At 44.1% G+C, this 24,914-nt stretch overlaps 1 protein-coding gene across 1 annotated transcript in view; it reads left to right on the forward strand.

The window, feature by feature from the left end:
* Pkhd1 (PKHD1 ciliary IPT domain containing fibrocystin/polyductin) overlaps positions 1-24,914 on the forward strand; it is a 287,931-nt gene that overhangs the window by 183,766 nt on the left and 79,251 nt on the right. Inside the window, 5 exon segments of the mRNA XM_070017318.1 lie at positions 7,507-7,644; positions 14,261-14,374; positions 16,204-16,291; positions 21,312-21,466; positions 23,136-23,288. Of these exon segments, the coding sequence (XP_069873419.1) occupies positions 7,507-7,644; positions 14,261-14,374; positions 16,204-16,291; positions 21,312-21,466; positions 23,136-23,288 (648 nt within the window).

Genomic DNA, 24,914 nt, shown 5'->3' on the forward strand with positions numbered 1-24,914 from the left:
CTGCTGGCCGGGGTTGAGCGCTGTCTGGGGGATTTACTGCCGCGCCAGCTCAGCCGCGGGCCTCCTGGGGCTTGGCGGTGGAGGCGCCTCCTGTGGTTTTAGCTGCTGAGCAGCTTGTGCATCTTCTGTTTGCTGGGAGTCGCTTCCCAGGTTACCTCTGCTCATTTGCATCATCGTGCACACACGCACCTGCTTCCGCTGGTGTTCTTTCCCTGAAAAGGAGAGAGTGGAAAGGAGTCAAGTGTTGGTGCTGGCTCAGAGCCTGTGACCCTGGCTACTGCAAGGGGCCCCAGAGTTGCTGCTGGAGAGAGAGAGAGCTAAAGCCAGGATCACAGCTAGCACTGGCGAGGCCCAGCCCTGAGGATGCCAGGCCGGCAGTCACCCTTTTAGGCTCCAAGGACGTGTACTTGACGTGTGCTTAATGCTTACTTGTCCCTCAGACTGAATGTTTTAGAAAAAGCTTCTAACACTTCGTGTGTGTGTGTGTGTGTGTGTGTGTGTGTGTGTGTGTGTGTGTGTGTGTGTGTATTGGTACTAAGGTTTGAACTTAGGGCTTGGGCACTGTCTGAGCTTTGTCTCCTCAAGGCTGGGACTCTATCACTTGAGCCACACCTCCTCTTTCAGCTTTTGGGTAATTAACTGGAGATAAGAGTCTCATGGATTTTCTTACCCCAGTGGGCTTGGAACCACAACCCTCAGGTCTCAGCCTTCTGAGCAGTTAGTATTACAGATGTGAGCCACTGGTGCGTATCTCTAACACTTCGTATATTAGCCTTATTCAGCGGACAGAGTCACTCAAGGCCAGACTTGAGGCTGTGTAAGCTGACCACAGTGTTTCAAGTGGAGAAGGGAGGAAATAGTTAAAAGATTTTAAACTGCTAAAGAGGGCTTTTACATTTTTCTGGGAAAGCAGCAGTTTGTATGGAAATCACAGCTTTTATACATTAAGTATGGTTATGAGTCTCTTCCCTAAAGCTGTGTGAGAAATGTGAGCTTGACTTTTTTAGCTTTTATTTATTTATTTTCCACTGCTGAACGGAAAAGGAGAACCAGGACCAAAAACTCATGTAGCTTCCTGCCAAGGATTTTCAGGTAACAAAGAGAAAGCAGGGACTGTGGTTCGTCCTCAGAAAACACAAGATTTTGTCAATGATGTACATTTTGCTGCAAGATGCTTTATTTAGTTCTCATCTAGACAGGAAAACTTTAACCCCCATCTTTTATAAGCTTTATTATCCCAGTTCTTCTGTACATCCATTCTAATTCCAGTCACAAGCAAACCCAAACCACACTGCATAAACCAGGAAGCAGAGGGGAAGAAGGGGACATACTCCAACGAGGGCCTGTTTTCTAAGTCTCTTCAGTTATATATTTGCCTCTATTGGGAGCAGACATTCTTATGATTCAGCTTTTTGGTGATTAATTGGAGATCAGAGTCTTATGGATTTTCCTATCCGGCTGGCTTGGAACAGTGATCTGCACATCTCAGCTTCCTGAGTAGCTAGGATTACAGGCATGAGCCAACATACCCAGCTGATGTTCTTTTTAATATGTGTCTCTACTTATATATTATTCATTTGGCATTTTTTCTGTGCCGGTTTCTGTCATACACATTTTAGGTTAATTCACTCCGGAATATTTCTAACAACCTTATGAAGAGTTGTTGCTACTTCCTTTTATCAGAGACTGGGAAACTGAGATCCTAAAACTCTTTGGTGGGAGACCAATTAATATTTAGACATAATAATATAAGTCCCAGAACTCAGTCCTTGTGTGAAAAAAATACGTCCCAAATAGTCATATATGACTTCAACAAAAGTTAATGGATCACAGAAAAGAATTACATCAACAGAGACAAGCCTTCCACATTCTTTGCCATGAGTCCTTCCAGTATCCCCGAGGGGAAAATAGAGTTTACTATACCACTGTCTTGATGGTGGACACCTAAGTTTCCTCCAAATTTTCACATCTATGAACAATGTAAAAGGAAAACATTAATGCTTTATTGAGAAAGTAGGAAAGTTTCCCCAGGCCCACTGATGCCATAAACATCCTCTACAGCCTACCTACATGCAAGATCACTTGGGAGAAAGCTTATAAAATGGAAAACATACCTTCAATAAACACATCACCACCACATTACAAACTTGTTTAGAACCCAGTAAAAGACAGAACGCTGCTTTCCCATTTATTCTTAGGGCTATAGGACTGATTCTAAAATCAAACAAGAGTACCAGGCAAGAAAATGAGAGATGATGCAATCAACATTCACAGGAAGCCTTAGCAGATGGACTACCCTTGTCCTTTCATGGAATCATGAATAGTCATTAACTTCCAAGAATGCAAGGATGGCTCAACTTCAGGGGGGGGAGAATCTATTAACATACTTCATTAAGACAAAATTATAAATCTCTTCTTCCTCTGACTATACATTGACTCTTTTAGAATAAAGAAGCATAATGTTCATGAGCTGTGGCTCAAATCATAAAGCACCAGCCTTGAGCTGAAAAGCTAAGAAACAGCACTAGAGTCCTGAGTTTAATCCCTAATATTATTTTCCTAGTTAGAAGAAAGAATTGCAAACCTGAGAAAGCAGTAAGAGTGAAGGAAAACAAAGTCTGTCACAGCTTTCTGGGCACAGTGTTGGGAGAGAAGAAGAGAGAGCTTTTAATTAAAAAAAAATGGCAATGGGGAAGCAAGCTCATTGAGCACAAGGTTGGCTGCATGGACTTTTGCCTAAAGAGCGAATGACTTGTTTCACAGAGCTACATTTTTTTCCTTCTTAAAGTGTGAACATATGTTCATGTATGAGAAGCGGGTCTCAATGCTCTTCTTACTGAATTGAATCAAAACAAAATCCCACGGAGGAGTCAGCCTGATGCCTTGTCTGGCTTTCTCACTTTGCTTCCGTGTGAACAACTTTAATAATGGGACCGCTAGAGAGCTCCTGCCATGGCTGCCCTTATGGGAAGCATAGTCTCATGGTCTCTGCCGAGGTTGGAGTGAGTTTTTGTTTTTTTTCCCTCCCAAACCACAGTTCAACTTGGATTTGTTAACAATGAACAGAGGTAAAAAGAATAATGTGGATAAAGCCAGACTATAGTTTATCATGGGATGTCAAATTTGGCAAAATGCCATAGGCTTCAGTTTTTAGGTTTGGGGTTTCACTGTGTAGGTTTTTTTTTGTTTTTTCCTGCTTCTCTTTTACTGAGCAAGCAATCGCCTTGTTTCAAAGGCAGCTGAGGCAGCCACTCACATTGAGGCCTTCCAGAGAGGAGGGCAGGCTCAGAGGGTCTCTGGATAAACCCGCGTAGCCAGCCTGGTGTGTCAGGAGGTGCCGATTCTTCCTGGGTGTGAGGGATGCCGCAGCCCTTTCGGGCAGTTTTTTTTCCCTTAGAACTTAGGATCCAGTGGAATGATCAGATACAGTTTCCAATTTTACTTAAAAACCTTCCTATTAAATAGAGCCAAAATACATCTGAGGAACAGATGGTGTCGATGAGAGGAAGAGACAAACACTGTATGTTAAAATTTTTATTGATCAATTAAAGTATCATAATTTAAAGTGTTGATTCTACAATGGAAATTGTGCCTTCCTCTTTGTGATGGAGGCAGACACAGAATGTGTGGGGAGTGCAGTGGGAATTTATAATTCATAATTTCTTCCCCTCTCCCCTCCCTTTCTCCCCTCCCTTTCTCTCTTCCCCTCCCCTCTCCTTCCCTCCTCTGAATCTATGTTTGTCTCTTTTTCCCTCTCTCTCTCTCTCTCTCTCTTTCTCTCTCTCAGAAACATACACACTATACACACATGTAGACATACACACACTTATATCAGATAGGCAGATGGTTTTTGTGAAGGTGTTAGGAAACTGGCTGTCAGTCTTGAATCATGCCTCTGGGCACTTTAAAAACTGCCTCTTCAAGGGCTGGGAAGGTGGCTCAGTGGTAGAGCGCTTGCCTTGCATGCCTGAGGCCCTGGGTTCGATTCCTCAGCCACCACATAAGCAAAAAGAAAAAAGCCGGAAGTGGCGCTGTGGCTCAAATGGTAGAGCCCTAGCCTTGAGCTGAAGAGCTGAGGGACAGTGCCCAGGCCCAGAGTTCAGGCCCCATGACCAGACCCAAAAACAAACAAAAAACAACAACAAAAAAAACCTGCCTCTTCTGCCTGTTTTTAAGACCCATATGAAAAAAAAAGATGATAGTCTAGCAGAATAAAGTAACCACCTGTGTGGACTTGGTGAAACAGAAAGACTATAAAGTGGGTGGTTCTTTGTAAGGAGTTTAGCAACAGGAGGAATGCAGCCTTATCTTCTCAGATGCTTGTGTTCAGCTGTTGTAGAGGGAAGCTGTTGTATCAGCAAAGTAGTCTACCGGACACTGACTTCCAGTCATGTTAACCTTTCATCCCTGTGAATCATTTATGTATGAGGGCTTCCACTATTTGACAATTGCTTGTCTGGGGTATGTGAGACATCTTCTAAATTATGATAGGTTCTTTGAATAACCCATTAGATTTCCCCTCCCCCTGCCCGGCCACGCAAATTGAACAAGGCCACAAAGGAAAAAAAAAAAAAACCACAACAACTTCTATTTAAAGTATTTCAAGTGATCGCTTTTGAGCTAAGTATATTCGTCTCTTTGTAGAAAGGAAGATTAGGTCACCGAATGGGGATTTAAATGCTATTAGAACTCGCCTTTTCTTTGGTTCACATACTCATAGGAAAACGTTGTGGATAAGGCTTACTGTAGAAACAAAACCCTTAATTATGGAAGGTGCTGGGACAGAGCGGTCTACAATGGTCCTGTGTGCCCTCATCTGTCTCTCCATGCTAGCTGCGTCCCGTGTAGGCCTGCTGTTGGTGTAGACTGCCTTCCCAACAATGGCAGGGTTGTAGTGGAAACTGTCTTTGCCACCTAAGTTATGGCCTCCAGACAGTGGACACCATACAAGCAGTGGGCCTTCCTCCCCCAAATGACGCCGGCTCAGTGTGACCCTATTGTGATTCCCAGAGTCCGTGCCCTTTGCCCTTTGCCCTGGGTCTCATTTCTGTAAAATTTAGACCAGTGTCAGACCCCCGGAATGCTACACAATAGCGACCTTAATTCGTCAGCTTTGTTGGGGAAGAAAATTGAGTGTTAAATCTAGTCTCGAAATGATATGCTCTATAACTGTAGTAGCTAAGTGATTCCAGATGCCAAAGAAGCCCCAGATGTCCATCTTTTGATCTGGCTCTCCAGATTTGGGGTCTTCAGGCTGGCTGATGCATTCACAAAGCACTGGCCATTGATTTTGTGGCTGTTACACTTGGGGGATTCTTGTTAGTGTTAGGTTCTAAAGCGTTGTCTTTCTAATTGCTGATATGGAGCTCATTAAGAGACAAAACACCACAGAATCCATTGCTTGGCACAAGATCTCAGGGAAAAGATGGTGGGTGTTTAGTGCCTGATGGATGGACCAGTGGTAAGGGTATAATTCCGAACCGAGAGGCACAACCCCATGTGCCTGGTCCTGAGCCCCTTTGAAGCGGGGGGGGGGGGGGGGGACAGTCTTTAATTACATCTGGAACTCATTAATTAGTTCTTTTTGGAGCTTCTTTCCCGATCAGCTCCTCCATCAGCCTCCCATTGAGCAATAGGACTTCCAGATGGTTCCCTCCATATGCCAGGGCTCATCCTCTCAGGCAGGATGGATTGGTCACTGGGAGTTAGATGGAAGAGCTGAGGACATACAGAATGTGGCGGAGGGCAGCGGGCCACAGCCGAGGTACAGGTGATCCACCGTTTATGTTTGTCAAGAGACTTGTCTGGCCATTTCTGTGCGATTACTCTGGAGGTTTTGAGTGATTGTACAGAAAAGATGCTCTCGCTGGAGAATGCAACCTATTCATTCCAAATCATACCTGGAGAAAAGAAGCAAGAAAGCCATCTCAAACTGCCATGACTGGGCAGCTGGTCAGGCCCTACTGCAGATCTACTCCAAAGACTGCGTTCAAGGGTCACCCTCACCTCTCAGACTCAGATCCCAGGAGTCTACTACCCATCCTAAAGGTCCCATGTTTATTATAAGGTCTATGTTTATTTGTGGCAGAACTGTGTTACTGCAGGCATGTTAGTGGAGTTTTTGAACTTGAAGTCGCTGGGAATGAAGACAGGAGTGATTTCTCTATAACTAAAGAGTTTATTATCATTTCTACTCTACCACATTCTACTTATTTTGTTTACATGTATGTCTTTTGCTGGTGCTGGGAAAATATACACCTCACTCATCTTTTAATAGAAAAGATTTGGCATGTCGTAGGTAAGGAAAAAGGAAGAGCAGAGGAACAATGGAAGGGTTAATAATGTCTACTGTTATATTGTGTATTTGTTTGTGTGTGTGTGTGTGTGTGTGTGTGTGTGTGTGTGTGTGTGTGTGTGAGAGAGAGAGAGAGAGAGAGAGAGAGAGAGAGAGAGAGAGAGAGAGAGAGAGAGAGAATGAACTTTGGATGAGAGAAAGCATTTGATGAAACTTTTTTTTTTATTGTTTTGTGAAATCAGATCCAGTAGGCAAACATGGATGGAATGACTATAGTTTAGGATAATAACGGCCATTTCCATTAAAGTGTTTTTTTAAAAGGTAGCTTGTTTTAAATAATTTGTGTCTTAAAATCATAAACCCCTAAAGTGTATGTTAAACCCAGAACATGTCTGTGATATTTCATTGTTTTGCTTGACGCTGAGAAATAAATGTCCTGTATTTCTCCTGTATCAGGAAGCTAGACCTTAAATGAGAAAAAAAATGACATGAATACAGAATGGTGACTGTTTTGAAGGAAATTAGTTAAAGGTGCAGGTTGAAAGGAGGAGGGGTAGAGATTCATTATATGCATAGATGGGAATATCATATTGAAATTAATAGGTGCTAGCTAAAAAGATTGAGACCACTTGGTTCACTGGAGAATGGATGAACTCCCCCCATCCCAGGTGAAGCAAAACAAGCCAGTCCCACAAAGGCAAGTATTAATGTTTGCCCCATTAGTGCAATGTAGAGAAATGACAACCAAAAAACCCCATACCAATCAAGGTCATGAAAGCAAAAGGGCCCCGCTAGGGAGGAGGAGGTGGAAGAGGAGAATGTTCACAAGGGACTCTTCAAGGTCAAGGTCATATCTAGTGTTCTGTAGATCCTTGAAACCAGGGCCAGAAACAAGGACAAGGACAGGTTGGGGGAGGGTAACTTGGTATGCATGTATGTACTTGATTAGACTTGAGCAGCCATTTGGGGCAAAAAAAAAACCCCAAAAAAACTTAAGGCCCCACACAAAGTATTCTTGTGTTAAACAATGGCAGCCATGTCCTCTGGCCCCTGGCAGGCTATTTGTGGCTGAACCTTTTTCTAGCACGAGTAGCACCACAAAAGCAGCTCCTGAATTACCAAGAAAAAAACCAATTCCGGAGATAGAATGGGGAAGAGAAGGCCATTCTTGTTTTAGGTTTGCGTCTGACCCCTTCCTTGTTCTTCCACAGACAGGACTGTGCTCGTGGACACAGATCTTCCGTGGCTCCGAGGCCTCTATGTGCTGGGGACCCTGGAGTTCCCTGTGGACAGAAGCAATGTTCTGAGCGTGGCCTGCCTTGCCATCCTAGGAGGGGAGCTGCAGGCGGGTGAGTGAGGGCCGTGGCCAGCGCTTGACTTGGGGCAGACAACCCTGGAGGCATGGGGTGAATGTAAGAGAGACGGAGGGAGAGAGGAAGGGAGCTAAGCGCAGGAAGCCCGGCCTGAGAGGGACACATGGTTGAGTTGGCTCTCTGGAGAGCATGGCAGAGAGTCGGAAGGCCAGCAGTATGTCTGACCCATGCGGAGGCCACTGACGGTTCCTTGTTGTTGTCCTTGTTTTTGTGGCTCCTTGGGTGGCTAGTGGAGGGTTCTAGAAACTTGGCAGGTGCTAGGAGATGAGGGTCCTCCAGCTGGGAAGAGAGACTCCCTGCAGGAGCAGCTGTGACGCTTCTGTGACCACAGCAAATGGTGGAACCCAGGTTTCTAGCCACGTGGGACCCTCCATCCTGCTGGCCAGCTGTAATTCCTGCTCTTCCCGGTGCTGCCTCGAGCTCTCCCACCGCATCTTACCGAGGATTGATTTGCTCAGTTTGCTTTCTCCTGGGTCTGAGAGGATCCCAAGTACAATGTTTTAGTGCTCTCTGTCTCTCTGTCTCTCTCTGCCTCTCTGTCTTTCTCTCTCTCTCTCCATCCCTCTCTCTGTCTCTGTCTCTCTCTGTCTCTGTCTTTCTCTCTCTGTCTCTCTGTCTGTCTCTCTCTCTTTCTCTCTCTCTCTTCCTCTCTCTCTGTCTCTGTCTCTCTCTGTCTCTCTCCATCTCTGTCTCTGTCTCTGTCTTTCTCTCTCTCTCTCTCTCTCTCTCTCTCTCTCTCTCTCTCTCTCTCTCTTTGTCTCTTGGTTGTGGTCTTGAACTCAGGACCTGAGCACTGTCCCTGAGCTTTTTTGCTCAAGGCTAGTTCTCTACCACTTTGAGCCATAGCTTTGCTTCTGTTTTTTTTTTTTTTTTTTTTTTTGGTGATTAATTAGAGATAAGAGTCTCATAGACTTAGCTGCTTCAAACTATGGTCCTCCTGGAGTAGCTAGGATTACAGGTGTGAGCCAATAGCACCTGGCTTTTGTTATCTCGTTATTGGATCATTTCAGTCTATATTTCCATACTGGGGACATACTTTTGTGTTTCAGTTTTTTTCCTTTCATGTTAATACTAATTGTCCAGGTGTTTATTATTCTACAAAACCCTCATAGAATTCACTGATCACTTTCAAAAGGATAGAAACATGTGCTAAAACTAGTCCCTGCTTAAAAATAGAAGTTACTTATTTCAGGTTGACATCTTTGGTTGTTGAGGTTGGTCCTTTTAAAAAATGATGTCTAGGTTTCTGCTGTCACTGCTACAATAGATAACTTGTGTGCTGACCAATCTATACGCCTGGAGGGAAGTGACGCCCTGCCCCCGCCCACCATGGGTGCTTTGCGCATGGCAGATCTGAGAGGTGAAGCTCCCCCCCTCAGCTGCACTTTGACTCCTCACGAGATAATGTGTCCTCTTTCCCTCGGTGCATCCCCTGTGTGTGTTCCAGCCCCACAAGTGACGGATGGGACCCCATCTGCCCAATCCTGGATGTAATATGCCTGCAGGAAGACTTCCAACCCATCTGTCCAATTTTACCCCACCTAAAGAAATGCCAACAGGAAGTCGATAATAGGACTAGTTAGTAAACACACTTAATAGATGTGGACCCTGGCACCGAGTGCTGCCAGGAGGTAGCCGCTCTCCAATGCCATCTGATCCAAGTCCCCACAGTGTGGAATTATATTTCTTGGATGTCCTGTTTTTAAGGCAATGGGGGTTGGCAGAAGATCGACTTTTAGTAGCATAAACTCATAGAATGCTAGGATGAGAGGGAAATGGAAGATCAGAGCTTTGCTTGGAGGAATACAGCTGTCTGGAAAATGTCAAGCGCCACTCTGTTCTTTTAGTGCTGGATGGAACTTTGAGGTAAGCACGGAGCATGTCACTTGTACACCAGCCTTTAATGTTTCACATTTCTTCAGCATCCACCATATATACGAGCAGTGCCAGCACACCGAGGTAGGAAACATGAACCCTAGCTTTCAAGAGGTGTCTCCTTAGTGGAGACACAGATGAAGAACAGAATTGAAATGGTCACGTCTTTCAAGCTGGAGAAGGCTAAAGCTTCAGAAAAGACACCTGCAAAGATACATCTGCATGGACCGAGATCCTACCATTCGGTGATTAGCCCGTCAAGCAAGTGCATACCTGCAATTATAGGATTGATTGGGACTGGGGGGAGCGGATGGAAGCCCATCGCTTTGTGCTCCCTGCTTGTGGAGAGAGCTGGTAGTCACAGCATCGGTGTGAAGCAGGTAAGTGACATTTTTAGGCCTGGTCTGAACCAGGTGAGCCAAGTGGCAGTGAGGCAGAAAGGCAGATACTGTAGGTGCGACAAGCAGTCATCCTTAGAGCTCAGCTTCCAGGACGACCGGCCCGAGCCACTGGTGCCTGGCTAAGTGATTTCATATGCGTAAGTTTAGGTGAGAGTTATCTGGATGGGTCTGTAAAACTGACCAGCAAGAAAGCTCTTTGATTCCTAAATTGGCATGCCACATGCCACACATTGCTGGAACTGGGGACACAGATGTGCACCGGTCCTTTGTTCTGTCACAGCCAAGTCCTGGAATGAACTAACTGTCTGGCTGCCAGCAATTAGACTGAAGACTTGGGCTTTCATCCTAAAACAGGTCACACTTTTGTTTCCCAGGGCTCGTGATGGGTATTTGTCAGCCCTGCCTCACCCTTGTAGCCAGAAGCCTAAGGTTATCATTAACGCACGGCGTTGATTGTCAGGAAATGAAGTACCAAGCACATGGCTGTTTCTTTCATTGCTTCCATGATTGGGACTTTCTCAGTCCTAAAGAAGAAGAAAAATCCATACCCAGTTTATTGCCTTCTGAACAGACAGTTCTGTAAGGCTCATTGGATGATTATGTAATAAGAAGACAAACCCAAGGAAAGTGTAGATTAGAACATAGCCGCCAGCTGAAAGCCACGATGCCACTGGACGGCCAAACAGTCTCATGCGATGTTTGTTAAAGGGGGAAAAAAGGGATTAGGTTAAAAATATATGAATGTCCTCTTTCAAGTTCAACTATGATTTGGAAATGATTCAGACACATATTTAATGTAGAAATGTGTTGAATAGTTATCTACAGATAGATGGCTTATAAAGTAGCTTCATCAGGGGGGGTCACTTAATCCCGACTAAATTGACAAGGAAACATCGAGGAAAATGTGGCATCTGAGCTGGGTGTGGGTATAGATAAGAGTTCAGGAAATGGCTGTGTTCCCGGCAGAGAGAGCCGAGGCAAACAAGCAGTGTCTTAGGGACTTCCGTGGCTCAAACTGGGAAGGTGGAAGGAATTCTGCACACGCAAAGCTGTGTCTCATTGTTGGCTGCATCCAAGCCTCTACAGATGTTTGCTGTTATAACTAAGTAACGACAGAGTGAAGAGCTTCCACACTTTGCATGATTGACCATCCTACAGGTATGTAGAACCTATTCGGGACTGCTGCTCAAACATTTGAGCCACACCTCCAGCCTAGCTTTTATGCCAGTGAATTCAAGATGGAGCCTCACTGATTTTTCTGCCCAAGGTTGGCTTCAAACAGTGATCCTCCAAGTCTCAGCCTCCAGACTCTTAGTAACTCTTTAGGATGAATTCGTTGAACTAGAGGTACAGCAGTGAGAGGCGCAGCCACTTTTAGACACAAAGGGGAACATCGAATTGAAGATTGGAAATCGATTTGTATGGCGCCAACACAAACGGAAAGAGCATTCAGCACTGGGAAGAACGAAGGTGAAGGCCGATTAAAGACCCTCTGGGGCCCAGAGAGGCAGAGGGACCACTCAGGAACCCAGTTATGGACGTTCAAGGCATCGGGGAGTCGTGTTGGTAGGAGAGGCTTCTGTGTAAACTAGCATTATGCTTAATACTGTCAAAGGGGCTGAGTTAGCCGAATAATAAAAGGTCCTTTCCCATTTCTCTTACCTTTTGAAGTTCATGGAGTCCATTTGTACTGTATTCCCCAAATCAATAATGGTTATCTTTCGTACACCAGAACGTATTTTCTTCCATCTCCCCAGGTGATTTTAGCATCTGGAACCTATTCCCTTTTCCCTCCACTGCCAACCATCCTGCGAAGTCAGACCGACTTTGCTTCACGTTTATTCTGCCACATCCCGTGCCCCAGAATGGTATTTATTAAGCCGAAGGCCCAACTTCACCATGTAATAGCTGTGAAATTTCCAACAAGTTGTTTAACTTATTTTTTTTTCCTTTTGCCTCAGTTTCCTTCCTGAGAAGCCCCAAAGTGTCATGGGAAGCCTGTGAGAGTTAAAAGAAATTGTGCATGTGGACACCCCCAGAGTGTGGAGTGTGTCCTGGCAGCACAGTGACAATTGTTTTCCTTCCCCTGATGAATACGTCCCTTCCTGCAGCTTCTTGTGGTTGAGGACAGCGTGGCCTGGGCTGTAGAGGGGTTACACGAAGATCAGTTCCTTAGGTGGACCGTCCGCTTGTGGACGGGGCGCAGCTCCTCGGCGGCCACAGCCTGTGCGAACAGGCTCCCTCGTCGCGTCCTTTGAGGATCTCAGCCTCTAACGCACCCGTGCCACCTTTCCGTCAATCTTTTTTTACAAGCCCAAGAAGCACTGCATGTTAAAACTTAGAAGAGCACATTCTTTCTTTCTCTTCAATTTTCTTTCCTTCTACCTCACCTCCAAGCCCCATCTTGCCCCTCCCCCACGGTAACAAAAAGGAATCCCAACTCTGGTCACTTCAGATACCAAAAAGACCCCGGCAGGCTGACTAATTTTGCCCAGACTTTCTATGAAAGCTGCACATGTGCTGTCGTTTTGGGTTGCATAATAGATTTAATCTCTGATTTTAGGGAAACGCTGAACTCCTTTTGTGGAACTCTGCATACATTTCTCTAGGGCAAAAACTGTCCTACTTTTCTCTCTCTGGTATCTGTTTAGCACTAGGCCATTTTTTTTTCTTCTTCTCTAAGACTTTAAACTACCCTCTGCGAAATAAATGAAATCACAGTTGGAAAACAGCTCACTGGACAGACTTATAACTGCAAGATAAGCACCGCACCGTACGCGCTTGCTGCCTACCGTCCCCCCTCCCCAGCTTCCCTTCTTCCTGCTCTACTGAATCTATGCCTGGGTGAAGAGAATACTTCAGTACCTCAGTTGAGGCTGGGCATTGCTTAGTGAAGCAGCTACTTGTTCTGTTGATATCAACAGTTTATGTCCCAATCCCTGCCTACCCACTGATCCAGTGTATGACTCCATGCCGATTATCTTGTTCCTCTGAGTCTTGCCTTCAATGGTTCCTTTTCAAGCAATGGCTGTACATGCTAGACTGTGAAGATAGATGCATAGCGAGTCTCGGACTCATCTTGAGCCTCCTGGCTAACCAGGTCTATGTGAAATGATAGCTGTGATGTTATACTTGTCTGGGAAAAAAAAATCGCTCACCAAAAGACAAGTAGGTAATTTTCAGTTTCAGTCATTCCATCCTGCATGTGCCAGCCTCATTTCTAAGCTGGGGAGTCCTGTCTGATAGTAGAGAGGTTTTGTGAGCTTACTTGAGCTGCTGGGCAGTTGTATGATGAGCTCTCTACCCGTTATCGCTTAAACAACTGACTGCAATTCTTTTCTGTGCTCTAAGACATATTGTCAAGGGAAGAGAGCCACCTGAGGTCCACATTCACTAACGCCATCTCAGCAAACCCCTCGAACAAGCTTCCCTCTGCAAACAAGACCAGTGCTTACGCTAACACAAGGTCAGCCGAGAGCCCCATCTCCTGTCTCAGGATCGCAGCCTTCTGTCTTCATGCTGCTAAAAGAATTTATAAAAAAAAGAATGTGTTACTTGTTTAGTAAAACATTTACCACAAACAGAGCTTTTCTTCCAAAGGTCTGTTATTTAATATTTGAATAAACTTCGGTCCCCAAACCTCTAAGTCTCTTTATGTCTGAATCCTTAAAATTAGGATAAGAATCATCCTTATTAACTTTTGTTTTGGAGGGAGGATGAGGGGATGAAGATTAAATGTATGCATTCAAATGACGGATTTGTGAATCATACAGCCCTATATAGCGTATCAACAATTTTTAAAAAATTAATAGTTTGTAGCAAGTAAACCCTAAACCTTGGTTTGTAAAAACAAGGCTTTGCGTTAGGCTTTGCTGGGTTTGACTCCAGGTTATATGTCCTGTGTGGGTTTGTTCTTAAATGCCTGTGCCTCTGGGTCCCAGAGGCTATAGGGGACTCCTTTTTTGGTAGAGACCAGAATTGAAGGAAAGCTGGTGAAAACTGACCAAGTCAATAAAAACTGCAAGTGAGAACTAGGACTTGTATTACTTCCACTCAAGTTTCGTCAGCCAAAACAAGTCACATGATTGGCCTAAATATGAGTAGGTCACAAAGTATACTTGAACCTAGAGAAGAAAGGGAGGTGAGTGTTTGCAATAGTCCAATCTCCATCACCATCTTCGTGGAGTGTCACCTTCCTCCTCCTGTTTTATCTAGGTGACATCGGCTCTTATCCAGGTAACCTACTTCACAGCACTGCTGTGTATTCTTTGCTTCAGTTTCCCATTAGTCTGAATGATAGTTTTCTCTGTACACAGGGACTTTAGAAAATCCCATAGAAAAAGAACGAAAGCTCCTGATCCACCTCCGAGCCTCAGAAGGAGTGTCTTGCAACCGCCTGTATGGAATCCAAGTTGACCCAGGAACGATTGGTAAGAGGATAATACAATCTTGATTGAAAAGGTGGTAAGGGAGGGAGGATGGTCAGAGGGGTGATACTGATCAGGTTGCACTGTTTATAAACTTATTTGTGTAATGGTAACTCCTTTACATCACGTAAAGATAATAAAAATACAATTTTAAAATAAGAAAAGGTAATAAGTGCATGCACGTGTATGTATGTGTGTGATATACAAGTTCTATCTGTGGACCATTGACTAAATTCCAGGCACTCTTCTGGATAAATTACACTTAGTATATTACTTAGTATGTCTCTGACAAAAATTCAGAGAAAATGAACAATTCATATAACACTTCATAAGTTATAGTCTAACAACTTAGATTTATTGTGCCTAGATTGAGTAAACACCAAGTGTCTAGACAAAAATCTATATTATAAATGATAATCATGTGACTAATTAGTAGCTAAGTTATGGAATCCCCGTGACATTCATGTGTGGACAAATGGATAAAGAATGTATGACATAATAATAACACAGTGTCACATATTTATCTATAAAGAAGAGCATGATTATGTTGTTTGCAGAAAAATGAATGGAACTGGAAATCATCGTGTCAACCAAAGTGAGCCAGAGACAGACAAAAAATAATACCATGTTTTCAGAGCTGGGCACTGGTGGCTCACACCTGTAATCCTAGCTTCTTGGAAGTTGAGATCTGAGAATTCAGGTTTGAAGCTAGCCAAGGCAACAATGTGCATTGGTAATTTTATCTACAACTAACCACCCAAAAGCTGGAAATGGAGCTATGGCTCAAGTGGCAGAGCACTAGCCTTGAACAAAAAGAAGCTCAGGGACAACACCAGGCCCTGAGTTCAAGCCCCAGGACCAGCAAACACCTACCACCCACCCCACCTCATATAAAAAAAGAACCACCAGAAAGAATGACATTGCCCCATTTGTTAGGAAATGGAAAGACTTGGAAAAAATTATATTAAATGAAGTAAGCCAGGCCCAAAGAAACATAGGTCCCATGGTTTCCCTTATTTGCAATAACTAGTATATGTCTGAGTCAAGCAGAAAAGGTCAGATAAGGTGATATTAGGGAAATTAACCCTAAGATATGTATTCAAATGTTTTTTTCTTTCATGCAATTGTTTCTAACACATTTATAAGATCATTTCTTTGTTGCTTTGTATGTCCCTCCCCCATAGTATAACCCCTGCTTTCACTGTATTTGATGTCGGTATAATTTGTGGAGGGGAAGGGAAAAAACAAATCGTTTAAATAGGGATACATTGCATTGCAACAATGAGATGTACAAGTCATTATGTCGAAAATCAACTTTACAACCTTGGTGGGGGGGAGGATTGGGTAGGGGGCGGGGGAGGATGGAAAGGGATGGGAAGGGGAAACAAAGGAGGAGGCTACAATGCTTGATAAGAAATGTACTCATTATCTTGCCCATGTAATTGTAACCCCTCTGTACAGTATTTTCACAATAAAAAGAACCAAAGCATCAAGTATAGGACATAAAATATCAAAGCCTACAGAATTGCAAATGGTTTTAAGTCACTTAACGGTAGAAGGAAGTATCTCTTCAGATGTAACTAATGCCAGGGGATGGCCTGTGTCCCAGCTTTTAGATGATTACATGGGATGGAACATTCAATTCTATCCAGCTCTTACCATCTTACGCTTACCATCGTTACATTTGACCTACTATAAAATATAGTATAGCTTTAGATATAGATTGTGGATCACATGGCTTACATGATCACTTCTGCATGGTATTGTACTTACCTGGCCTTAATAATGCTGAAGGAATTTTCTATTTCTCTGTTGCTTCTCTAATTTTTCAGGGGTTTATGGGAAACTTCTACTTCACAGTGCATATCCTAAGAAATCCTGGACACAGCTTGGAGCTGATATTGCCCCCGGAAATGAGAGGTAAGGAATGAGTAAGGCAGAGACTTTAGTTTGTAGCTTAGTTTGCCTCTGTTTGAGGTTTTGTTCCAACTGAAATTGAATTTTAAATTAAGTGTCATAATTCAAGACGAAGTAAAAGAATACAAGAGCTACTTTTGAGAAATGATTGATAGCCAAGTAATCGAGTGCTTTCTTGATTGAGTGTGAAAACAAAAATAAAGTATCAGCATGAGAAAAAAGAATCAAATACAAGCAAGCAGAAAGAGAGATTGGAGGTCTGAAAAGACCACCAGCAAACATCATGAAATTGATTGGAAATTCAGGAATTAAAGTCAAAACTCAGTAGAGACAATTTAAAAATGTGTTGGTGGTTTAAACTCTACTAACTTGACTCCTACAATAACTCAATATAATGATAACTCAATATAACAAATGCCCTTAAAATGAAAATTGTAACATAAGAACAAGGTGTAACTTATCCCACATTGGTAACATGTCAACATTTTTGAACAAATAGATTTTATATGTAGGAAAATCAACAATCATAAGTGGCAAGGAAGAATATAATTGAACGAACTAACTGTCAGAGCGAGCTCCATTTGCAGTTATTTATTCAGCACTACTTGCTCAACTGCGTATATTATGCCAAACACTGAGCTAATCTGGGGATGCAATGATAAGTACGGTGGTTAATGTGGTATCTGTGTCAGGCATTGCAGAGCCTGGATATGATGGCTCATGCCTGTAATCTGTGTCACAGTTTGAGACCAGCCTGGGTGAAAAAGTGAGATTCTGTATCAAAAAACCAAGCCGATTCTGGTGTTGAATACTTATAATCCCAACTATGTGGGAGGTGGAGTTAGTGGGCCAGAAAAGAAAAAAAGTTCCAGACCTGTCTGAAAAAAATTTAAAAAGGACCGGGAGGCATGGCTGAGCGGCAGAGTACTTGCCTAGCAATAATTACGCGTCTGGCGCGTCCTGTGAGGCTGTGGCCAGAGCCCTGCTAGCATCCTCACGTGGGGACTTGAGGCAGCGAGGGGGTTTGAGGCCGTGTCCGTGCAGGGCGGGTCAGAGGTGGGAATGGAGAGACGGAAAGGAGGAAGGCAGGGGAAAGAACCAGCCCAGCCCCAGAGCAAGCAGCTCCCCAGGTTTCTGCACCCATCTGAGCAATTCTATCCGTGCATTGGCGCTGGCTTGTGGACCGAGCACCAGGAGCCGACATGATAGCAGAGAGGGAGACGATAAACAAGTGCACACAGAAGTGCACACGGCACCGTGACAGATTACAACCGGTCCAGGAGGAAGACGGTAGAGCATTAACATGGAGGGACAGGAAATCCCTTGCTGGGGAATCTGAGCTGAGAGGTGATGGAGACAGGTGATCACAGAGAAAGCAGCGCGCAGAGCCGTGTGGCACGGTGGGTACCGAGGCACCGGAGAGGCTGAGGAGGAAGTCTGTGTGGAGCGGGGTGGGGGGGGTGGGGGGTGGGGGGGTGGGGGGGGTGGGAGGGTGGGAGGGTGGGGGGGTGGGGGGTGGGGGGTGGGTGGGTGTCATCACACCAGCGAGGGGACAGCCAGGGAGACAGAGGGCGCTGACGAATGATCATGGAGGCCAGGAAGGGAAGAAGTCTGTCGCTATGGAAGGCGCCAGTGACATGCTGACTTGGAGACACCCAGTGGGGACGGCAGGAGGTGATTAGTCGTGTAGGGTGGTATCCAGCCTCTGGGGGTCAGCCTCCAGGAAGAGGATGCCATGGCAGGGGCAGGTGGAAGAGAGAGCTGGGGCCTAGAGATCAAACTACCGTGGGGAGGAGGGGAAGGAGAAAGGAGAGAACGAATGTCAGGGCGGGGGGGGGGACACGGGGCTGGGGCTGAGTGCAGCTCTGCAGAATGGGGGGCAATCAGGACACTCACGGCCAACATCAGGATTTTTGCTCCCATGGGTTTTGAGGCAGTGACAGGAGGTCGTACGTGTGGGCACAAAGCATCAGAGCAGCTTGGACAGTGGCAGGGAGCCGGGGCCTCAGAGGTGCCAGTCACAAACTCCAGTGAGAGACAAGCTAACTCTTCCATTGGAAAATGACAGACAGAGCGGAAAGGCTGGCAGACGCAGGAGACAGTGCACCAGACAGCGTCTCGGTTAGAGCTCTGCAGAGATAGAACGCGATCTCAGCTCCAATGAGACTCAGTGGAGAGGGGCGGGAATTCATTCTAGGGATTGGGTCAGATGATCATATGCGCTGAGAACAACAACAAAAATGTCTTCTGCGAGCTGAGGAAACCGGCGAGGCCGGACATTTGTCTCAGTTGAAGTCAGACAACCTCAAAACCCAGGAAACCGATTCTGTAGCGTTCAGCCCAATGCTGAAGGTCTGAGAACCTAGGACACTTCCAAAGCAAGTGTTAGAGTCCAGAATTCCTAGGGGAAGGAGAAGGTGTCTCCACCCCAGGAGACCTGGCAGGAGAGTGTCTACCTTCCCCGCTCTCCTCTGCCCTTTGGCCTTTACTTCCCCCAAAGGATGCACAGTGCCCCTTGCATGGAGGAAAGAGCTTTCTCAGTCTGCTCAGTCCCGGAAAAGTTTGAAGAAAAACAAAAATTCAGAGATGGACATGTGGAGCAGGAAGTGCTTTCCTGACCTCCGAAAGGATTTGCAGAGTAGGCATTCGTAATAGGGGTCGATAAGAGACTTTAATTATAATGAAAAGGTTAGTGAGTTGGAATTTGGCAAGAGTCCCACGAATGAATGGCTTTTATCTTATAAGAATGTGTTAAAAACTTCACTCAGAGTCTGAGCTACAGGCTATTTCGCAAGTTCAGTTTTATCGATTCAACTGTCTGTGGTCCTCAGCTACCATTTATTAAATTCTTGTCCTGTGGATGTGTCACGTGTCAGGAGTCTCCCAAGCATTTACACATTGCTCAGCTCGGGTAAACCTCCCAGTGTTATCAGGTGTGGTGTCTACATAGCATGGGTTGGAAAGTAAGGCTGGAAAAGTTAAGTGACACTTACAGGTGCGGAGAGATGAAGGGTTCCAGTGGGTGAAGTGTCGCCCTGGTTTGTTCATTCCATTGCTTAGATCCTACCAAGGAAGAATATTTTAATGAGGTTATGTGAATTATGTATCATCGTATACAGGTTTTACAGCTATGCTTGCATTTTTAAAAATTGTTAAAATAATAGAGGATTTATTTATAGGGCTTTGTAAAAGTAGTAAAGTTTCCTTAAGCCTTTGGCTTAAATTCCTTGATGATGACTTCGTCTGTGACCATGGGACGTTAGTAAACCTGGGGACAGGACACTGCTGCACCATTGGCTCAGTTGAGAACCTTCAGGTCACTTCTGTGGCCCACATCCTGCGATCTTCCTTATTTTAGCTCAGTTAAGTCAGTCTTTCTGCTTTGATGGGGTCAAATTTCACCTGAATGCCTGCCACAAATTTGCACCAAGAAAATTAGATAGTTGAATTTATTTGCATATAATCAATCTATGCCATGAATAAAATTAACGGGATGTCTCCAAAGGAAATAGTTTAGGCAAGCATGATTCATTTCTTGTACGACCAACCAAAGTGAGCAGAGCAAAACATTTTGAAGACAAATGTGTTGCTTTTTGTTTTGGGTTATTTACAAATTTATCTCGAAATTATTATTTATTATAACTCAATTTGGTTGACTTCTGGGGAGAGGGATAAAGAAAATAGATTGTTTTGAATTGTAAATAAGTAGAAACAAATTAAGCATAGACACAAAGAATTTATTCCTAGCCGTTGCACTAATTACGTTCATGTTGCACATGTGTGTCTTTGGTTAACCATGCGTTCTTTGAAATTAAATGGTTCTTATGTCAATCTTCTGATAGTATGCAGATTTCATTCTGGCAATTGAAAGGTTTTTTTTAAAGCAGTCAAAGACAGGGTCTGACTCGAGCTTGAATGAAGTTACTTAGTGAAGATACTGCAACCACCGGGCAGATTTTCAGGTGATGTTGGATGGTAGCTTAGATCAAGCGGTAGTGATAGAGATTGAATATATAAAGACAGAAGTGACATGATTTTCTAGACAGAAAGTCAGAAGAGCACTGTAAATCTTTTTACCCAGTGAAAACATTCCTTTACCCTGTGGGGCAGGAAACAATCACTTTCTGGGTAGCGGAAAGTAAGAAGAATAGCCAGTCTAAGGAGCAATGTTTCCCAAGTTTGTTATTTTTTTTCTGGTTTCTCATTTCATTTAGCTAAAAAAAAGATGTTATAAGGCTTATCCAGTCTCCTGTTTCTTAGGTGATTAATAATTTTACTTAAAATTTTTATAATTCTTTAAATGGTTGCACAAAGGGGTTTCCGTTCAACACATCTGTTTGTGAGTACAGTGCATCTCTATGAATGGTCTCCTCCATCTCTCCCAACCCCACTCTAGTAAAAGTACACATTTACCCTGCATGAAATGATGTTCTGAAACACATCATGGAATGGCTAGGTCGGGTCAATCAACACCTGCATTACCTCACATAGTGTTTGTGTGGTAAGAACAGTCCCAATCTACTTTCTCACAATTTCCTAGCATGTAGCCTTGCTGTTGTTCATGCAGGTCTGCATGCTACTCACTAGATTTCCTGAACACATTCTTCTTGTCTCACTGAGATTTTTCTATCTTTTGGCCCCTGTCTCCGTAGTCCCTGCTCTTTTTCATTCACTCCTCCTCCTTCCTGGTCCAGAGGGAAGATGACCCGCGTTCTGCTGCCCATGAAGCGAAGACTCCTCCCGGAAACTCTGGGGAAACTCACCCAACTTCTCACTGCTTTGCTTTCACAGTTATGGGAACTCTTGGCTATCCCTGTAATAAACACATTTGCAAGCCCGAAAATGGGTGATAGTATCACATTTCTCACCCCCAAAACAAAATCCTTCTTTTCTATGTCCCCTCTCGCTATTTATTCATCCCTGGGGGACGTGCTGGCTGTGGTGGGTTTCCTTTCCACTCCGGAGTAGGGGAGGGCATCCACTGGGCGCTCAGCTTTTGGATGCTATCCTTCTGCTGTTTCAGAATTCTAGTGCAAGAGGTATTGGACTGGCGACCCCAGGACAAAATCGTCCTCTGTCCCTCTTCCTACGAGCCCCACGAAGCCGAGGTGCTCACCGTGAGAGCCGTCCGGGGCCGGCATGTGAGCATCCAGGAGCGTCTCCGGTACCGGCACCTTGGTAAGGCCGGGGTTTGTTGGTGAAGGGAAGGCCAGCACCAGGATGGCATCTTTGGCCACTTTCCTGAGCAGTTCTGAGGGAAAGGATAATACTTCATTGCTGCCATGGATTAATTCAGTTATTTCTTCGTGAATTGTATGTTTTACTTTTAAAGACTACTTAGGTATAGAGAATTTTTTAAAAGTCTTAGTAGCAAGTCTAAGAGTAGAATTGAAAAGCTTGTTTAAAGTCGCTGGACATTTGCATGGTTAAGCCTCAGTGCAACTTAGGAACACTGAGTTTCTAATGGAGTTCCTGGGTTTGAATCCCACAACCCCTTAGAATATGGTAGTTATGGTCACTAATGACTACTTCCCGTACTTACGATCACATCCTTCCTGACAGTAAATACATTTTATATATCAACTACCATGATAAAATGGGGGTGGAGAGTGGGGAAAAATATGAACAGTTGAGAGGGAGGAAAGGGAGAGAATGGGAAAAGGAGAGGAAAGAGAAGAGAAAGGAGAAGGAGAGAAAAGAGGACAGTGCTCATGGTAATTCTTACAACTCAGGAGGCTGAGATCTGAGGATTGAGGTTTGAAGCCCTCCAGAGCAGGGAAGGCAGTGAGACTCTTAACTTCTCGTTAACCACCAAAAAGCTAGAAGCAGAGCTGTGGCTCAAGGGTAGAGGGCCAGATTTGAGCCAAAAAGCTCTGAGTTCAAGCCCCAGTGCCATCACAAAAGAATAAAAAAGAGGAATAGAAAAGCTCCAATCTCTTTTTATAAAACAAGCATTAAATATATTAACATAGTATCTTTATTATATTTGTACTATCTGGAAATAATGGTTAGTCTAATAAGGAAATCTAATATGGGAGATACACCTAAAAGAAACTTGAAATTAGAAATTAGAGACTTATTTTGTGTGCATGATATATGATATAGTGAAATGTGTATTTTCACTAGTACTATCAAAAACTATTTCTAAATCATAGTTTGAATGATGCTTGCTTTATTGATTGATTGATTGAGATGAGTTCTCACTGTTACCCAGGCTGGTCTTGAATTGCTCAAGTTTAAGCCAGCATCCTGTCTCAACTTCTCAAACCACTGGAACTACAGGCAGAAGCAGTCATGTTTGGCTTGGTTCACTTTTTATTAAAAATGGAGAGGAGAGACAAGCATCCAGCCATCCTTTCCAATTGGAGCCATAGTGAAATCTGCTGCTGCTCCACACTGCACTTCGTTCCCCTTTTGCTCACACACACTGTGGTCCCTGATCTGTGACCATCTCGGCTCTCATCAAAGATGTCATGGGCAGTGTAGCGCCAAACACCACAATCCCGTCTTGAGGATTTAAGGCAGGAGTCTGGGAAACTCCACTAATTGGACAGGTGTGCCCCGTCTTCTCTGTACCTGTCCAACCACCCACAGTTATTGAGAAGAAATGAATTCTTGTTCAAACACTGGCTTGGATCCCAAAGAGAGACAAGTTAACAGGTTTTCTCATTTCTCAGCTGACCGTTGTGGAGAATGCCCGAGGACAAAGCAGGCCTTCATGCTGGTGGGACTTCCAAGGGGAGTGGAGGGATTTTCACTTGTGAAGTGCCCTCGGTCTCCAGCTGGTGGTTTCTGACATAGATTTTCAAGATGTCTTTTCAGCCCACACTAAGTCCCGTTTCCCCAGGAGGAGCTCACGTCGTGGAAGACGGTCAAAGCATTCGTTTGGCTGTTGCCGTTGGACTACTGACTCGGAATGTGCAAATTCGGTCTGACACAGCCTGTCGGGGGAGAATCCTGGTGGGATCTTTCCAGAATTCCACCAGAGAAGAATTTTCAGGTAAATGAAATCTTAAGCATTATAAATTGGAGTCTATTCTTTTGGGACACTCAGAAATTCCAGCACTCTGTGTGTGTGTGTGTGTGTGTGTGTGTGTGTGTGTGTGTGTGTGTGTGTGTGTGTGTGTGTGTGTGTGTGTGTGTGTGTGTGTGTGTGTGTGTGTGTGTGTGTGTGTGTGTGTGTGTGTTTATTTTTTGGCCACTTATAACACAAGATGTTCAAATTAGATGGTGGTTCCTTTGTGCTCCAAAAGGCTATGAATTTTCAGTCCTGATCTGTGCTTAATTATCAGTGTGCTGTTAAAATAATATTCTGGAGAGCGGCACATATGCATATTTTTACCTCAAAGAAAACATCTTCGGCAGATGTGAAATTTCCTCTGCTTTGAAATTATAGATGATTTAATGACCATTTGGGTTTTATCTCCTTCCTGAATTTCGATTGCTCTTCCCCAGTCGCGTGCTGTATCTGATGGCAGACATCAGCTCATGCTCTAAATTAATAGCTTGCATTTAAATAAAAATGATTTCCGTATTCCAGACTGCCTTAAAGATCAGTTCAATCTTTCTTTTCACTTTTTAAATTCATGCTTTAGCCCCTTTGGAATGCTGCAAAAAATGTTTGATTAGGACTTCATTTCTTCAACTTGTATTCTGTAAATATTATTCCAAAGGCGCTCCCGGTCACATAGTTTGGGAAATATTCGGGCTGTAGTTGCGTTTTTGAATGTCACTGTGTACACGTGTAACACAAAGGCTCAGAGAAGTCCTGAAATAAAGGACTGACATTATTAATGGGACATTTTGCTGGCACAAGTCTTTCCCTAGTTTGACAGAGGGCAGTGTTTCAGCCCCAGTAAGATGTTCTGGATCTGTCGTGCATTGAATACACACTTTCACCACAAGTTCTGGCCAGAGCTGAGTTTCCTTCCTATAGGACAACTGACAAGTATGTGAGCACAGTGTTAGTCGTCGTGACTTGAGGAGACTTCTGGTATCTAGTGGGTAGTGGGTTGGTGCCACATATAGAAGATCCTGGCCATAATAAAGGAATACCCAGCTCAGCCTGGCCACAGTGTTGAGGTAGATTTCTCTTGCTCAAGATTAGATAAGTATGGGTGGTTCTGGTCTTGTAGACATGGCACGCGTGCGCGCGCGCACACACACACACACACATGCACACGCACACACACACACACACACACACCCCTCCCCCCCTCCCCCTGAAGCCATAGCAATCTGATCCAAACCTTTGGCATTGCTGGGTTAAGGCTTTTAAATCAACCCCCTTCCCTATCCCCATCTCAGAAGAAGAAATAGAGAAACTACTAAATACTCTTTATGGACCAGGAACTATGCTGGATTTCATGCAATGGAAAATTCAATATATTTAATTGTAATGTCTCTGTGGCAGAGTCAGTCTTCCTATTGTAGTATCAAAGCCTATAACAGAATCTACTGTTTATCTGTATCATTCCTTCATATCCTGTGCCTGTGAAATCCTTGAAGGTAAGCGTTGATTTTCCATCTCTGTTTTGTAAGGATGGTGACTGACATATGTTAAGCATGCAATAAATGTGAATGAATAAAATTAATGAGGTGTAAGGAAAGTTAACTAACTATTAAA

The sequence above is a fragment of the Dipodomys merriami genome, unplaced genomic scaffold (genome assembly GCF_024711535.1).
Source record: "Dipodomys merriami isolate MVZ:Mamm:240054 unplaced genomic scaffold, mDipMer1.0.p SCAF_122, whole genome shotgun sequence".
Taxonomy (NCBI): domain Eukaryota; kingdom Metazoa; phylum Chordata; class Mammalia; order Rodentia; family Heteromyidae; genus Dipodomys; species Dipodomys merriami.